The 18,498-nt window shown below is 36.3% G+C and overlaps 2 protein-coding genes across 9 annotated transcripts in view; one reads left to right on the forward strand and one right to left on the reverse strand.

Moving 5' to 3' along the window:
- Positions 1-213: 213 nt before the first annotated feature.
- atg4c (autophagy related 4C, cysteine peptidase) lies at positions 214-12,045 on the reverse strand. Its single transcript, XM_020924702.2, has 11 exons — positions 11,871-12,045; positions 11,664-11,784; positions 11,291-11,374; positions 10,141-10,377; positions 7,240-7,579; positions 7,039-7,109; positions 6,230-6,414; positions 5,189-5,267; positions 4,349-4,425; positions 2,292-2,411; positions 214-1,246 (listed from the first exon to the last, which is right to left on the reverse strand). The coding sequence occupies exons 2-11, from the start codon at positions 11,737-11,739 to the stop codon at positions 1,088-1,090; spliced, it is 1,428 nt and encodes a 475-aa protein (XP_020780361.1). The 5' UTR covers positions 11,740-11,784; positions 11,871-12,045; the 3' UTR covers positions 214-1,087.
- Positions 12,046-12,128: 83 nt separating this feature from the next.
- Positions 12,129-18,498, forward strand: part of dock7 (dedicator of cytokinesis 7) — a 51,043-nt gene continuing 44,673 nt past the window's right edge. For 7 of the 8 annotated variants that reach the window (XM_055164518.1, XM_055164512.1, XM_055164513.1 and 4 more), the window contains exons 1-9: positions 12,373-12,523; positions 13,453-13,552; positions 14,229-14,404; positions 16,520-16,588; positions 16,682-16,811; positions 17,333-17,545; positions 17,808-17,893; positions 17,981-18,047; positions 18,293-18,442. In XM_055164518.1, the coding sequence (XP_055020493.1) occupies positions 12,486-12,523; positions 13,453-13,552; positions 14,229-14,404; positions 16,520-16,588; positions 16,682-16,811; positions 17,333-17,545; positions 17,808-17,893; positions 17,981-18,047; positions 18,293-18,442 (1,029 nt within the window). In that variant the 5' untranslated portion in view covers positions 12,373-12,485. Of the gene's footprint in view, positions 12,310-12,372; positions 12,524-13,452; positions 13,553-14,228; positions 14,405-16,519; positions 16,589-16,681; positions 16,812-17,332; positions 17,546-17,807; positions 17,894-17,980; positions 18,048-18,292; positions 18,443-18,498 lie in introns of those variants that run through there. The other variant, XM_055164511.1, reaches the window with a different exon arrangement.

An 18,498-nucleotide genomic window follows, 5' to 3' on the forward strand; every position in this document is an offset into this window, starting at 1 on the left:
CCACTGAGGTTAGGATTCACTATTGGAAAAACTGGGAAACTCAGCTAAACAATGTTGGTTTCTCGAGCAAATCAAACATGTGAAATAAAACTTTGGGAAACTTTGAAACATGAAAAAATAAAAGAACAAAAAATATACATGAATAATTTTATTTAAATTATAAAAAAAGAATGTGCATATGGCATTAATTTCCATTTACAATACTGATTTTTAGAAATGTGAAATTATAGTACATGAGCCACAAAAACAGTAAAATTATGTACTTCATTAACCTATGATTCAAGTGTTGGTTAATTAAATGTTAAATTAACTTTTGAGGTTTGCAAAATGAAAACGCTTGCTGCCAAGCGTTCAAAGACGACATACAAAAATACACATTTACCTGCACTAGAATATATACATTTAAATCAATTCAGATTTACATATTGCTTAAAATATTGGCTTCTTTAATAGAGCATTTTGTTTCTAATCTACGCCTTCATTTGTTGTGAAATGTTTTGGCAAAGAAGTATCGTGGTTGTTAAAGATATTGCTTTTTAATGTTTGCTTTTGATACTAATTATTACCAAACTAAAATAACTGGACTTCAAAATAAGAATTAACTGCAAATGGAGCCAACACTGTAACAAGGAATGACATTACAGATAGGAGCCAATGAAATTCACTTCCACTTGCCCTTCTCTGGTATTATAGCACCCAACCAAAAGTGTGCAGTGTGAAGACTAAAATAGTAAGACTATAGCTTTAAATAGTCAGACTCATTTCATAACTGCCTAAGTATTATTTATTTTAATGTAATAGTTCTTGCCAGTTTTTTTCAGTTTCACCTTACTCCTCAGACCTTGCTGTTATCTGTAAGTGTCACAGGCTCTGTCTTTGACCAATCAGAAATATTTTAACATCTTAAATAAAACCACAAACCGCCCCCACCATCCTACTGGCATTGGCTGTTTGCTTTTTAATTTTCCTGAAAACTTTGAAAAATTACTTATATATAATTACGCTGTAAGGCTAGCGAATTATGGTCCAACATCCTGACTAGTTCATATTTAGTTGTATGGAGTGCGTTATCAGTAGTTTGCATGTGTCAAAGCAGCACAAAGTCTCCTGTAGTTGTGACTGTGCGGCGAATGAAGGGCCACTCTCTCTTCTCTGGGTTCAGACTCGCAGACAGGTCATAATCTCTGCTTCGACCTTGGACAATAGTGAACACGGGGTATTTCTCTTTGGCTGAGGGCTGCAGTAGCTGTGAAAAACCAGACAAGAATGATGTGAAATTGAACTTTTTTGAAAATAACTACAATGGCTAAATAATGAATACAAAATATGTGAGTAACATAATAGGACGTTAAAGCTTAAAGACTGCCCAGTGGAAATTTAAGTCAAAGGAGCATTTTTTGGTACAGAAATTTTATGAGATTTGGTTTAGATTTTTTTTAAATGGGACTATTAACTAACAAATATTAACTTGCCCAGGAACTATAGGTGGAAATCAGCGTAAGTTAAACTCAGGTAGAACGCATTTTTCCTGTTATGGTTAATGTATATCATCCACTGTCAATATCTTAGTAAACAAATTTTTTTAAAAAACTTAAAAAACTACAAGTGATTTTCAACCTTCTTTGAGTGGCAGCGCACTTTTTTGTTGTTGAAAACATACCGAGATAGATCCACAATCCATGAAAACATTATCACATTACTCTAATTAGAAATAAAATTGTGTAAATAATGTGCAATTATGTCGTGATACTTGGATTTTGCAATAGTGGAAATTTGATTTTGTAGTAGTGGTAATTTTTGTATGCTTCCTAGTTCAGAGGTTTACGCAGGGCACCCCAATATGACAATTTATGACATTAAATAATTGTGTAATTAGTTAATTCAAATTAGATATTTTTCAAGGCATGCCTGGCAACCACTCAAGGTTTGGTCCTGGTTTGAGCCCATTTTAGTCCTATTATAGACTTAATGTGGCCCTGGTTTAGTCCTGTTCTAGTCCTGGTTAAGTTCCAAGTTTAGTCACAGTTTAGTTAAAATTTTAATGTGAATTGTGTGTATGTGTGAACAGTCTTAGTAAAGCACCGAACTACAGACCAATGCCTTCAGTGAACAGAGCGAGAAGAAAGGTGTATTCGTGGCTAAATGGTGCCACCTACTGGTTACCCTTTACATTACACATTCAAAAATAGATACTGGGCAGTGTAATGTAATGGCGCTTAAAGCTTTAACATGCAGATAAGATTGTGAAATATAAAATAAATAAAACACAGAAGTAAATTAATAATGTATACCTTGGTCAGCTCTTGATTGATTCTCTCAAAGTCTTTCAGGCTTCTGGAGTAAAATCCAATGGTACAGCTTGGGTCCATTTTATTGAATGGCATCTTCTTTGGTGATGGACAATGAAAGGACTACAAAAAAGGCACAAATGTAATCATGTAAATTTATCAAGATGAATTAAATATATGTCAGGCAATTAAGTTAGGTTAATCAACATGTTTGCTTCTCCTTTTACATTTATAACAGTTTACAATGTGAGCAGTGGGATTTTATTATTTTTTCTTATTAAAAACTATATTTAAAAAAAATGTCCCTGATTGTATGACTATAACTGGATTTTAATCTGTGAAATTTACCTAAAAGAAAAAATTTAATTATTAATTATTATATATACCTACCCTTTTCACAGCCTCACATCTGCATGCTAATGCTATTGCTATTACATTTACATTTATACAGGTGATTTCTCAGATACAAAATGTAAACTTAATTTTTATATTTGTTAAATATATATATATTTTTTTACAGTTTTTAGAAGTTCATCTATCCATTTTCTTCCACTTTATCCTGGGCTGGTTTATTTGAAGTGAAAAAAATCTAATTACTCCTCTTAAAAGGTGCACTACTACTTTTCTAGTGGAGGGTCCACTACCTTCTTGTCTCCATGAAAATGTTATTGCTTTGCCTAGAATATTCCACGACATGACTTTAAACATATACATCTAGCATTTATTCTCCATCTGTCATTTATTCTTGCTCAAAAATACAATAATTCCTTCCTTCTGACTTGTAATGTAGCATAGTGCTATAGCCTATTTGTCTCCCTCGTGATAGAAACTGTAGGTTTAATCTAAACTGGAATATTCTAGACAAAGCAATAACATTTCCATGGAGATAAGCAGGTGGTGAACCCTCCACTAGAAATGTTACACAGTGCACCTATTTGTCTATGTAGCTTGTGGTATATATACTATATCGACGTATCTTTCCATATATGAAAGCTGGTACAATGTCTTTTTGGGGTCAATATTCATTTTGTGTACATTTTCATTGCGCTACTGGGACATTCTTGGTTATTTTTTGGCTTTTTAATAAGATTTAAAATGTAAAAGGCTGAATTAATATCTTCTATGACTTAATACAGATGCAAACTTAAGTACTAAATTGTTTCATCCTGCTGCTTATTTATTGCAGCTCATGATTTTGTTAACAATAATATATATTTAGAATAGTTTTTGTGGTTTAAATCTGCCTTTGGGTTATCGTGTCAGTGCCATAATTTAGTGGCAATATTCTTACTTATCTTCTATATTTTCTTCAGCAATATAACTTGAACTTGAAAATGTGTTATTGTGACAAGCCTACTGAAAAACTAATACAAGAGTCACATTTAATTTAACTTTTTTACAGCTCTAAACTACACTGTTTTTATGCAGAAGAAGACAGGATATTTTGTTTGTGGAAACATGATACATCTATGGTACATAAAGGCAGATTTGTTAATTAAGTCAATTTAATTAGCGATTCAATTGCAAGTAATCTTGTAGCCAAACAAAATGGCTATAGCTAATTTCTATTCATTGCAATAACTCATCTCAGTTTATGCAGATATAATACACAAACTACCAGTTCAGCTCACTTAAAGGTGCACTGTGTAACTTTTGTGGTGGTCACCTGCTTGTTTCTATATGTCACTGCTCTGCCTTGAATGTTCCACAGACATTAAACCGCTTTACCTTACATTTATGAAATTACAGGTGGTTTTACAGCTCAAAAATACCTAGAAAAACAGGCATTTATTCTGACTGTGAGTGGGATTGTCTCTCCACAGATCTGACCTGTAACTTGGTCTGGTTTGGTCTCCATGATGATAGAAAGACTTAATACAATACTGTGAAACATTTCAGAAAAAACAATCACATCTTCACAGAGACAAGCATTTGATGATACCCTCCACTAGAAAAGTTACACAATGCATCTTTAAAGATGCAGTCCTTAAGTGTTACAGAAGTGATTACATTCACACAACAGTGGCCTTAGGCAGCTTGTGTGTGTACCTCCCCATTACCTGCAGAGGGAACTCGCCAGTGCTGACATCCACAAAAGACTGACAGTAATGAGGATCCATGTAAATCAAGCTGTCGTCTACAAGGACAAAACAAAAGACAAGTTATTCAAAAACATCACATTATTACCAAAACGCGCTCGCTCCAATTTCTATGCAGAGTAGCTCAAAGTCACCTGCTCAGCTTAATGTTAGGCTAGTGTGCGTCAAATATGCCTCCCAGAAGGTTGCTGCTTTTTAATATCCAGCAGGGCGCATTAGAATCTGCATAATCAGATCTACGTGCACATTCTTTACAGTCAAAAGAAAGAGGTTGTCATTTAATTTTTGTGTGGGAGAATTACTTTTACAAACACGCAATTATGAGACAGCATTTGCATATGATAAATGCTTTGCCGAGCAGTCCCTTGGCAGCCAGAATGTATTGCTTGTCATTTAGACATCATCCACCACTGTATTTCAAATTGGTAAAATGTAAATGCGTAAATATTGACTGCCAAGATGTACAACTGAAGGTTCCTCCTGGCCTCTGAAGGTGATAGAGAGTGGCTCACTTTGGAGACTGGATTAAATTTAATGCATGCTTCCTATGGAAATCAATTACGCCTCACAACTTGGGGAGGTTTACTTGTGATGAATGGGCGAAGCTTTGATGGGTCAGGAAGAATAAAGTAGAGCCTGCTTCACTTGGCTCCACTCCTCTCCGTTTTTCCACACACAAACATGAATACATTAACTTACTTTGTCTTCTCTGGATAAAAAAGGGTATATTATGCAAAATCATCTGTTATTCATACCAACTCTCTCTTTGTCTTTCTCTGGTTCCATTATAGCAACGCTAACCTTGAAATCCGACAATGTAGCAGGCCTGTTTGGGCTTTCCACCAATGATGCCAAGGCAGTAATCCAGGCTTAAAAGGTTCTAAATAAAACAGAAAAGACACAGTGTGATTTAAATGTATTCTTTTATATGCTGGTTAGGGCTGCAACAAGATTAATCATAACTGAAATCGCAATCTGAATGGATGCAATTATCAAATCACAAAGGATGCATTTTTGTAGTACCATAATTTCCTTCACGAACAATAAAATGTCCTGTCTTATTCTGCAATAAGTAAGAAAGTTTTATGCTGTGATTCTTGTATTAGTTTGTTAATTTTTTTTGTTTTTTGTCCATTCTCTTAGATGCATTTAAATATTTGAAAAGAAGCCTATTATTAAAACATAAATGGAAAATCTAATCACTACTTAACTAGAAAAATTGTAATTAGATATTTTTCCCAAATCATTCAGCTTTTTTGCTGATAAAAAAGAAAATATAACACTCAGTGAATATTAACTTACGGGACCAATACAGGCTCTCTTGTCTCTTTCTATAGTAATGTTTTATTATTAATATGCAACTAATACACAAATTTTATGTACCTATTACATAAGTATAGTATCTATTACAAGTCAACCATAGCTATTGGTTTAGTGGCTTACATGTGTAATTATTGTGAATTTTATGCATTTTACTGGATTTGTTTTACTGACTGCAAAATGAGTAATTTGTGGACATACTCATCCCATACTATCAATTACAGAAGAATTTGTTGTAATTACTATTAAATTTATGTTTTCATTAAATGTAATTTAGAGACATTGATGTCAGTATTATCAGCAGTTAAATATTTGAATTCTATACAAATAGATAGGAATTATTCCATTGTAGCATTGTTATTCTTATCTAGTGCTGTTTTGTAATTCAAGTTTTAAAAGCCACAGAAGATTAGACAAGGGCAAACACTCCTCTCACTCAAAACAAATTTAATGAAGTGATTTTATTATTGCACCATTTGGCTGAAGCAATAATTTGGTAAATTGCACAGCTCTGTTCCATACCTTGACAAAGTTGATGTGGTCAGGGTTGGTTTTCTCTCCTCCCAGCCGCACAGGTATTAGAATAATGACTGCTCGACTTTCTAACTGGTCAGTACAGGATGGTTCATCGTGAGGGGGAGGAGGGGCCCTAGAGTCCCTCTCTGCTCCTGATGCCCTGTGGCTGTCCATGACATCTGCACTGTACACTACAGAGGATCAATAATACAAGAGGTCAGACTGGGGCCATTTGTCTGTACATATGTCAGTCTAAAAATAGGACATGCAACCTTCAGGCCATATTAGCTTTTTTTCATGTAATCGCTATTAGATTATTACACATTATACCAATGTCAAGAGTTATGTGAAGAGCTATTTAATGCCTTTTTGCTGGAAATATGCTTAATATAATTTTGTCAATTTTACTGTATAATTTTACTTTGACAACTTATGTATGCGTGAAATCGAGGCTTTCATGACTTTTGAACTTCATAAACATGGTTATCAAAAGATAATAATCAATACTGAAGAAATAGACGAGTTTTCAATATTGAATTAAACTTGCACATTTCCAAAAAACTTCCAGAATAGTCTTGATCTGCTGTATCATAACTAGTGATAGCACATTGTATTAATAAAAACTACACCTATTTGTGTAGAAAATAGCATAATATAGTTTAACCAAACCTTTTCCTGAGCTGATCTCAATTTTAGTATTATAATAACACTATTCATAAATAACCAAAAGGAAAAAGGACTGAAGAACAGTGGTCAGTTTGGAAAGTGTCCCATGTATACTGCTTTATCAACAGCAGTGGGCTCGTATTTCGCACCTGTGCAGTCCTGGGACACATAGGCTGTTATCCCTGCCAAGATGGGGTCTATTGCTTCTTCAACAGCTTTCCTATGAGATACAAGTGAGCAATAAAGGTGAGAGAAAGTCAACACAAACCACAAAATTGAATTAAAAGTATGCTACAGACTAAAATACACAATTACTTTAAGCTGTATCAGATTTTAATAGTGCTACTTACTTGAGGATGTGTGCTACCACTGCAGGGCCATACCAGTCTCCGGCCTGTTTCCCCATCACTAAACCCAATTGGACGAGTCTGTGAATACTGAGTTGAGAGGAAGGGCTGTCTCCAAACAAGGACACCAGAGTTCTGTGGTACATGTCTTTTATGTGTGCGTCAGCCTCTTCAGCTGAGCCAAATGCTTGGACTGGGGGGGGTTCTGGGGGTTTAAGCTGAGAAGATCCAGGAGAGCCCTGCAGAGAAGCCTCCAGAGAAGCTACAAAACGTTTGGCTGCAGATGTGGTCCATGTCTCTGTGTCTAAGGGCTGGAGAGTGAGTGCCTCTGACCATGTCCAGTCTGTGAAAATATGATACATCAACTTACTTACATTTAATTAATATATTTTGTTGGTTTCAAATGAACAGAGGATACTAATGTCCCTATGTTTTTTTTTTTTTTTACATAGGATCCATATAAGACTTAAGAAATAATACATTATTATGCAATAAATTATACTTTTTACTTTTCTTTCCTATGTATTTTCATGAATAAACATATCTACACTACCAGGCAAAGGTTTAGACACACCTTCTCAATGATCTTCACAATAATGTCTCCTGAAATGGTTTTCAGATCAAGGTGTGCCATGTCAGGGTAAATAAATGACAATTCTCAAAAGTAGTGATCAAAGCAAAGGGTAGTTCTTTTTAAAAACCTAAAATCTGAAACAGGTTTGGAGTTATTTTGATGCTTTGATGCTTAATAATCACGAAAATAAAGAAGAAACATAAAATAAAAAGTGGGTCCAAACTTTTGACTTGTAGTACACAATGTTCAATATATTACTAGTTTAAAAGATAACTAGAGACATTAAGTGACAATTTGACCATAAAAGTAGTATAAAATAAAACTATTCACTGAAATAATAAAATACTATATGGGAAAAACACTGTCTTATGTAATCTGTCACCGATTTCACAAGTTGTATGCTGAATGCTCTTGACCAAGACATGACCGGGATTCAGGCTTAAAAAAGAAACTAAAACTAACATCACCTATTCTGTGTGGTTTGAATAACACATTTCTACCTTTTAAGTTTTAACAAAGTTAAACAAGTTAATTACATCTTTTTAACATCTTGTTTTTAATAGTGAAAACCTGTGTATGCTGTAGTGATAGGGTGGGTGTCACTCTGTTCAGGTCTATCTTTGGGTATCCCAGTGTTTCACTCTGCAAGAAATTATACCTTTTGCTTCTTGGATTCTCCTAAATAATATTACCTCTAATGTTCAAAATATTACTGGTTTAAAGATCACCATAAACATTAAGTGACAGTTTATAAAAGTAGTATAAAATAAAATTATTAATTGAAGTAATTAAATATAGGTTGACAAAAACACTGTTTTATGTAATCTGTCACCGATTTGTTCTGTGCTGAATGTCCTTCACCATGACATGACCATGATTCAGGCTTGAAAAAGAAACTAAAACTAAAATCACTTATACTTTGTGGTTTGATTAATAAATTCCTACCTTCCTAAGTAACATTTTAAAACAAGTTAATTACATCTTACTAACTTCTTGGCTTTAATAGGGAAAAGCTGTGTATGCTATAGTGACAGATTGGGTGTCTTCTGTTCAGTTCTAACTTTGGGTGTCCCATTATTTCACTTTAACAGTTCTGCTCACAAACTGGGAGGGAGCTTCAGGCAGAGAAAAGGGGAGTGGCTGTGATCATAAAATTGTCCAGAGTCAAGTCGAAAGCATTATCAAAGTGACCTTCAATGACCAAGTGTGAAATGGATCAATAAATGTGCTTAAGTGCTCATCAGATATTTTATAGAGAAATATTTCATTTGTGACATATTTTAAATTAGAGAAAAGTACAAGTTTAAATATTGTTTTTAAATGGCTACATTAAACTGGGAGTCTTGAAACCATGTCGACCCATAATGAAAAGAGAATATAAAGTGTACGGCACTTTAGAGTCAAAGTAAGTGGATTTTAACAAGCTTTAAGCCCAATCAATTCAAGTTTAGCATCTCCAAATTCCTATGATAAAAGGTCAAATATAAAAAATATCCAATAGACCAATTTTACACAACAGAGTTAACTTTAGAATTTTAGGCTGCGTTAACATCTCGTTAAAATTTTGACCAAAACTGGACTGAACTAAACTGGGACTAGAACAGGCCCGAAATATACTGCATACGACCATTGTGACCTTAGGCAAGCCATTTCCTCCTCACTTTCCACAGAATGATGGTCAGGAATTGGAGGTATTTGGACAGGCCAAAGGCACAGACTGGCAGCCTTGCTTCTGTTAGTCTACCCCAGGGCAGCTGTTGCTACAGTTCTGTCTTACCACCACTAAGAGAACTCCACAACAGTAAATGAATACTGCAATAATGCAATGCAAATAGAATCTTTACATATATTTTAGGGCTGTAACTATATCCAAATTTCTCTGTAAGATATTTTCACGATATGCATCTTTCAGTTCGATATTTATTATAATATTTTGTAGAGGCTAACAACATTATGAATATACTACTTTTTCCTTTAAAAATGCCCTGACAAGCCTTTGTTCCATCGTAAACCAAAGACTTAAAATTTAAAAGTGCTTAACAGTTATTTCATTGTGTAAATTGGACTGAAACACAGCAAAGGATTATGGTCTATGTAGTTCCCTCTGTTTCTTTTAGCTATTGTTGCACCATAACAATGAATACAAGCAAAGACACTTGAGATTCAATACATTGTGATGGCCCATGATATTACTGAGAGATGATACAATATCACAATAATTTGGGTATTGTTATATCTCTAATAAAGAGTAAAGAGTGTCTATAGAACTGCTTAACATATTGAATGCATTGATAGAATAAATATTTCATGGCAATCATAATGGCACCCACCTCGACCAAGCAAGTGAAGAACCAGGGCTTGAGCCAACATCATCTGACCCGCCCTGAGCATGCAGCCCCAGCCACAGTCAGAGGTCAGGGAGGAGCCGGGCAGCGCTGGAAACTCCTCTCTGTACGTGAGCCACACTCTAGAGGCAAAGTCCCTCCGGAAAGACTCAACGTTTCCCATGGCTAAGTCATCATCTGTGGTCTCAACACAGGCTTCCTCTGTAGGGCTGCTGTCATCATCTGAATAACACAGGTTTAAAATTATTACATTATATGCTTTAAGGTCCTATATCACACAGAATTAACTCTTGTGACCTTTTAGCCATGTTATAATGTCATTACCTCCTCAAAAATATACACAGAGTTGTGTTTTGTTTCACTCACACACTCAGTTTCACCTTGTCATGTCATGTCGTTGTAGTTTTCAATTTAATAACTAACTTTTACCTTTTGTTCAGTAGAGACTGGCAATTCCAAGACTGAATTCAAACGATTCTAATTTATGACATCACAAGGTGGAACAGAGTGTTTTCTGTTTGACAGAAGAACTCAGCCTAAATATGCAGGGTTTGTGTGTTAAACATTTACAAATGAACCAAAACACAACTCCAGGTGTGTTTTTTTGGGAGAAAACAACATTACAACGTAGATCAGAAAATAGCCTAATATGGGACCGTTAAAGAGGAACTAAACACCAAATGAATCTCTTTGTGTACAGAGTGTTGTATTGGCATTGTCTACTGTTACTAGACAATTTTGCAAACTAGGCACATTTGCAGTTTGCGGTCTAAAACTATCTAGTGTGTGCTGCCTCCAGTGGCCAATGAAATTAAAAATTAATAAATTAATGAATCATAATGCTCGTAATAAATTAATGAATCATGCTGCTACGTCATACCGTACCATTGTATAGACACCGCCCCTCCTCCCCCCTTTGTCCAGTCCACCAGGCACTGCCCAGTTTATAAGCTCAATTTGTTTAGTTGCAAATTAATGTAGATTTGGTTTGGTGGTGCTTCTAGTCCTAGTTCTTGTCTAGTCCAGGTTTAGCTGCAGTGTTGATTTGGTGTGTGTGCAAGTGTGAATGTAAATTGACTCTTAGTTAATGCATGCAACAATAATTCCCTAACAGAAAACACATAACAAAACAAACCTTCAGCCTTGAAATGGTAGCATTTACCCAGCAAAAGTACTGGAGAGTTTCTGCTAAATGAGGTCTTGGACTTGAGAGCCCAACCTAAAAATAGAACAAAACACTCTTATGAAAACTTAGCCAGCAATTACAATGTTTGGAATGTTTTTGCTTCACCCAAAACCACATTGTAGAACTAAAGACAAAAATACAGACCATATATGACTATTTAAAGAAATGACTCACTAAGATGTGATTCTACCCTGTTTTGGGACAGACTATGTGTTAAGTATAATAACTTCCCTTGGTCTTTGGGTCAGGGTAGCACTTAAAAATGTTAAAATTGTGTGCAGTTTAATGGATGTCTATGCATGATCAGCCCCGAGCTAAATACTGTACTTCACATTGTGCCACACTGACAAGAACTTTGTCTTCAATTTTTCCACCTCGTCGCTCCCTTTATTCTCCATTTAAGCCAGCGAAGGATGAGACCCATTCCCACCCGCTTGCAAAGTCTAGAAACACACACACAGCTGAATGTTACAGTTCAGCTGCAGTAATAGTAGAGAAGGAAATATACACCCCTACAACAAAGTCTTACCTTATTTTGTTGTAGCTGCCATTATTCCTACTTGTATCTATTTCATATCGCTCTTACAAAACTAGTTTCTTGTGTGCATAGTTAAAGAAGTGTATCTATTTGCATGGCTTGCTGTTTAACTTCACACTACCCTGCGATGGCCAATGTTTACACTTGGAGGAAGTGAAAGAGTTGTTCTCGCGAGATTTCTCTAAAAACGAGCGTTGGGTCGAGGTGTGTTTTATTATAATACTATAACGGTCCGAGCGGGCGGGGATGGCTTCATAGATGTGTCTTTCTTTTACTCTGTGTATTACATATGATATAAAATTTATTGTTAACATTCTTCACTAACAGCAATGACGACCATGTGAATAGCATGCTTCGGTTTTTCTAACTTACAAATCTGTTTTTGTCTGCTTATGGACTTACCGTAAGTTACAGTGTAATGCGCATAGAGGTGGGTGTGTTCCTTTCCCATTCATAGTTGCTAATTTCGCATGTGCACTTTTTCTGTGTTTACGGTAGTCAACCCATTCTCCCGTTTTCCCGTGGTTTTCCCATAGTGAGTGTGTGGAAAGCCGAGCCTGCCTACTGCCTGCTTGGGAAATCTAAAGCACATCTGCGGCCACTGCCATGGCTGAACGCCGCGCCTTCGCACAGAAAATAAACAGGTAAATACGAGACAAAAACATAACAGGCGCATGCATGGCCTTGCCGTGTTATATAGGTCGCTCGTTGACCACCGCGGAGACAGCCCAATGGAGGAGGCCCGGGGTAGGGCAGAGCCTGTGCTAGCGTTAGCTGCGGCGGCAGTGATGCTCAGACCCACCCAGACAGACACGACTAGCTGCGACTGTTTTCAAAGCAAACAAAGAGGCGACGTGTAATAACACAGTAACAAATGCGCCTTGGTCGCGAGTCTTTTTCACCATCTCCCGCATGCTCGCGCTCTATCTGTTATCTCCAACATTATGTCCCGATCAGCTGGGCTGTCGAGACAGTGATGGACAGCCCCGTACTGTGATGTGTGATGGACAGTCCTTAACTTATGTTTACAGTCAGGCCTCTGCTGGAAGGGCATTTCATTAAAGCCTGTCTGTGTCTAAGAAGATAACAGTCCCCCCACTACAATTAAACAGCGACTATTTAATCTCCTCTCCGCCTCTCAGACAGATCAAAGTAATGCCCTTAACAAAGGGCTTTGTGCTACCTGTCAAAGACTATCATCCCACATGATGTCTCAATATAAACACAGACACACGGGACACAAGAGCTTATCCGTCACACAGTCTATTTGTTTACTACACTGTTATATACTGCCATTAATATTTTATGATACCCGATGCAACCGTTAAATAACAGTGGCCACAATTACACTGCAGTGCTTTTTGTTTTGCATACATTTGTACAGTTGAATTTATAAAAATCAATCCCCATTATTTAACACTGAATTTAACATTGATTTTGTGATTATTACAGGAACGCACTATTAAAATAATCATGTCATTGCTCTGCTCATTTCAGTTGTGTCAGGCATGTAAATATACAATACTAATCATTTTGGTTGGTTTCAAGCTTGTCTCTTGTCTCTCTGTTTTAGGACTGTGGCAGCAGAGGTCAGGAAGCAGATATCTGGACAGTATGGAGGTTCCCCACAGCTCTTCAAACACCCAAATGCAGGGACAGCGGCAAGTAACACGGTGAGTTCATACTAAATAAATAAACTCACTATGTGGCCCATGTTTCATTTTGTGTTTATTTGGAAATAGAGGAAGTCAGTGACACTTATGTTTATGAAGAAGCTACAAATCTTTCAGAATAATGTAAGGTTAGCACTGTTATAGCAATTAACAGTTCAAAACAAAATGTTATATTTTTAATGGTCACCGGTCCTCAAAATGGCACCATCTAACTTATAAACAGATAGAGAGATAAATAAATACTTTATTAATCCCAAGGGAAATTGCAGTGCAGTCTTTTGTTTACATTCACACAACACATACATGAAAAAAAGAAGAAGAAGAGTTAAGAGGTAGACAGAGATAGATTAAACTAGTAAAGAGAGCTAGATTAAACTAGTAAAAATAGCTGTCAATGCATATTTAATAAATAAATTGATAAAGTGCTGAGAAGCACTAAGGAGTTAGAGGCATTGACCAAACCATGCCTTGTCATTACAATACATCACTCCTGCACTTGTCAATGCTTAGCGTGGAGATGCTGTATTGGTTAAAAGGACAGTGCCAATTTACACTGTGTAGTTTTAGCAGCTGCTTTGTCCTTGTTTAATTAAATCGTCCACAGTTAGATTTTGTTTAATTGCATTCACTATACTAGTGTTGTTTATTTTTAATTTTCTCTTTGACAAACCACCAGGTGCCCCTCACGGAAGCGGTGGACCCAGTGGATTTTGAGGAGTACCTGATCACACACCCTCCCATCGTGGAGTCGGGACCTCTCAGAGATCTAATAGAGTTTCCTCCTGATGATATCGAAGTCATCTACACACCGAGGGAATGTCGCACAGTAGTACAGGCTGTCCCAGAAGAAGGGTAAGGCTGCATTTCAGAGCCTTTAGTAAGATTATAATTGACACTTTGCTGTGACATCATGCTGGGGTGCTCTAAACATTCCACCATTAGAGATACATGTAGCAGTTACCATGGTGACACATTAGCAAACACAGATAAAAAAGATTTAAAAGTCTGAAAACTAAACACAAAATGGATATGAGCAACAGATTTTCAGGAGACTGTGATTAATATGAGCGTTTAGGTGTTTGATTTTCAATAGAAAGGACTAACTGAAAAACTGCTGGCTAATACTAGGTAGATTGTCAGTGTAATTTTATGTGTGTGAGACTTGTTTAACAGCACAAATCATTTCACTTGTTGTAGTTCCAGCTAAGTCCGTTCTTTCTGTTCAGATTGTGTTAAAATAAAGCTCAGATTAAAGTCTGATTTGAGCAACAGAGATACAGACAGAGTAGTGTACACAATCAGCTTCATGTCCCCAGGGAATGTTGATGTCATCAGCTGCAAAGTATCAGTCTATCTTAAATATCAAATATGTCAAATAACTTGAGTAACAGAGCTTTTATCAGCTAGCTTCACAGCCCAGGGAATGTTAATGACATCAGTTCCAAAGTATCAATACTGTGCAATAGTGATGGGAAACACAAATGTATAGTATTGTGATTGTTGTTTTGGTGATAGGAAATGTAGAACCTCAAGTATTGTATGTAAGTAAATTAATAAAAAGGTTACATAAAGAGTGGATTAAAAATTGAAACTAACATATTTCTGCTGTGTAATCCAACCCTAACCTAAGGCATTAAGTGGCATTTCTGCATATCTGTGGTTCATTTTACAGTCCTTTCACTTTTTGTGCGATTCTTGAATTTCCCCCAAGACAATTATCAGGTACAGGCAAGCACATGTCAGAGAGATTTCCTTTAAAATATAGGCCTTGGGATCACAGATCTAACACAGAGATAACACAGAGCATTTTTCACATAATATGGCATATTAACTCTGTAATTGCAGAGGTCCATTAAAGGTGCATTGTGTAGCTTTTCTGGTGGAGTCATGTGCTTATTTCTATGGATATGTCTTTGTTCTGCCTGGAATGTTCCGTGGTATGACATTAAACAGCTCTACCTTACTTTTATTCCATTACAGGTGATTTTATAGCTCAAAATACCTAGAAAAACAGCCATTCCGACTGTGAGCAGGGCTGCATCTCCACAGATCTGACCTGTAAAATGGTCTGATTTGGTCTCCATGAAGATAGAAAGGTTTAATGCCATACTGTGAAACATCCCAGAGCAAGCAAGAACATTTCTATGGAGAAAAGCATTTGACAGAACCTCCACCAGAAAAGTTACACAGTGCACCTTTATTATGTGTTTTTCCCATGAAATAAATCATTAAATGAAAATTAAATAAATACATGAATAATGCAAAGAAGTTATTTTGTTTGTTTATTTTGAAGATTATTTAGTCAGTCTGCTATTTTGTCTGCTACAATTTAAATTTTAGTGTACCATAGGGATTCAGTGAAATACATGATTAATACTTTACTACATTGTTGTTCAGTATCATTATAAGTGCTTTTATAATGTAGTGTGTTTGAAAATGAAACTTAAAGGGACATTGCGTAATTTTTCTGATGAGTCTGTCCAGAAAAGTTGTTGCTTGTCTCGATGGAGATTTTATTGCTTTGTTTAGAATGTTCCACGGTAGAGATTCATCTTAATATATCTCAGTGGAGACAACTATAGGCTAAATTACAGGTCAGATCTGTGAAATGACAACCCTAATCACAGAGAGAATTGTATTTGTATTTTTAAGCAATAGAAACACCCATAATGAATAGAAGCTAGATAGATGTGTTTAATTCCAGGGAAAGTAATAACATCTCCATCGAGATAAGCAGGTGACCCTCCATCAGAAAAGTTACGCAATGCACCTTTAACTCAACCCTTTTTTTTTTTTTAAGTTCAGGCAAAAACAAGTATTTATACAGAAGTATCAATAGTACAGATACAGATAGTATAGATACAACTCGTGAACCAGGGGTTCAGTCTGCCTTTTTAGTTTTTACATACAAATACCCCAAAGACTTTAACTCAACACTAAATATATCTGCTTTATATTTGCTTCCAGAGACACAGATGCTCATGTCAGAGACTGTGTTCGATCATACACAGAAGACTGGGCGATTGTTAACAGGAAGTGAGTAATTTGTTAATGCGCCGTAATGTGTGTCTAAAGATAGTTATCAGCTGTTTTTAAATGATTGTGCTGTTGTTGTAAATTGCCCTCTAGATATCACAAGCTCGGTACGGGTTTCAATCCTAACGCACTTGACAAACAAAAGGAGCGTCAAAAAGGCCTCCCCAAGCAAATCTTTGAAGCGGATGAAATGCCAGAGACCAGCAGTTACCAAGACGATCAGGTATGCTTCTGTATTGCTGTGTTTCCGATGATATCACTGTTCCATTGGCTAATGACATTTAAAGATGCACCATGTATTTTTTCACCTTGTGCCTTGTGTGTAACGTTATTACTTTACCTGGAATCTTCCAAAATATGGGATTGAATTTACATTTATTTAATTTGGAGTGTTTTTATTGATCCAAAAATGCATTGAAAAATATTGTTACTTTGAGCAATGTCATCTCTACATACTATTTTACCTGGAACTTGACCTGTTGGCTCCACCTGCTTGTCTTGATGAAGATACATAAGTTTAATGTTATACTGTGGAACATTCTTGGCAAAGCAATAATATCTCCATGGAGACACAACAAAATAACGAGCCCTTCACCAGAAAAATTATTTACATTTGCACGATTTCTATTTCAATCTTCCCAATTTCCCTAGGCTTTCATGAGTATTAAAGGCGGCATCTGGAAAACATTAAATATACTGCATTTTTTTATTCCTCCATTTTCTTTTTTTTTGGTTTCTCTTCAGGATGATTTGAAGCGGCGTTCCATGTCTATAGATGACACCCCCAGGGGCAGTTGGGCATGCAGCATCTTTGACTTAAAAAATTCACTTCCGGACCCTCTCCTCCCTCATCTCCTGGACCGCGCACCCAATGAGGAAATCGACCGCCACAACGAAGACCAACGCAAAACCAGCCGCCATCGCGAGTTGTTTGCTCTACATCCTGCTCTGGATGAGGTACAGTTGTTCTTGTGGTAGCACATATTTTCTTTCTTTGCGCAGCTCCCATACAATTCAGAAAAGTTTGGACTGTTAGGCTGTTTGTGCCACTTATACTTTACTAATTAATACTATGAATGAATACTATGTGTGAAGTATGAACATTAATTAAGTAGTAAATAAAAATTGAACAATAGTGTAAAAAAATTATCAACATTTAGATTGAAATTTTCATATTATTTCAACACTTGCTATGATATGGTGGTGTATTTTTCTTCAGGAAGAGCCCATTGAGCGCCATTGTGTTCCTGAAGTACCTAAAGAGCACTTCGGACAGAGGCTACTCGTCAAGTGCTTGTCCTTGAAGTAAGTAGCGGACGGACAAAAGCCCCTTAGCTGTTTTATTTAACTGCTGCTTTCTGCTGACCCTTTGTTTTTCATTTCCTGTTGAAGGTTTGAAATCGAAATTGAGCCGATATTTGCTAGTTTGGCCTTATACGATGTCAAGGAAAAGAAAAAGGTAAGCTGTTATGCTTTGCTCAGTGCCTCCTCAGCTATGAGTTGTTGGGTCACTTTTCCAAACCACTAAAACTGTTCAGAAGCCAAAGCGAATCTTCTGAACGCACCATCAAATTTCACATTGTCACTTAGAAACTTTAACCTTAAAACTGCTTGGGTACCCTGTATACACAGAGAACACTAGAGGGTAGTAACTGTCTTGAAAAAATACATGCATTTCTTATTTGTTACTTTTTTTTTTCACAGATATCAGAGAACTTTTTCTTTGACTTAAACTCTGAGCAAACAAAAGCCATGCTGCGTCCCCATATTCAAACTGCAGCCATCTCAACACTGGCCCGATCTGCTGTATTTTCAATTACCTACCCTTCTCAAGATGTCTTCCTAGTCATCAAGGTATGTCTCTCTTTTAAAACCATGTACTTTATTTGTAATTAATATTTTTTTAAAGT

Source organism: Boleophthalmus pectinirostris, unplaced genomic scaffold, assembly GCF_026225935.1.
Source record: "Boleophthalmus pectinirostris isolate CB_2022bp ecotype Guang Dong unplaced genomic scaffold, ASM2622593v1 HiC_scaffold_7, whole genome shotgun sequence".
Taxonomy (NCBI): domain Eukaryota; kingdom Metazoa; phylum Chordata; class Actinopteri; order Gobiiformes; family Gobiidae; genus Boleophthalmus; species Boleophthalmus pectinirostris.

Bases quoted from the DNA above. Each gene is read 5' to 3' on its own strand.
- atg4c (XM_020924702.2), bottom strand. From the start codon at position 11,739: ATGGAGAATAAAGGGAGCGACGAGGTGGAAAAATTGAAGACAAAGTTC. The intron at 5,268-6,229 runs GTATGGAACAGA...TGTTTTATTTAG, and splicing joins ACCACATCAACTTTGTCAAG to AACCTTTTAAGCCTGGATTA. The intron at 1,247-2,291 runs GTATACATTATT...GGTTTTTCACAG, and splicing joins TCAATCAAGAGCTGACCAAG to CTACTGCAGCCCTCAGCCAA.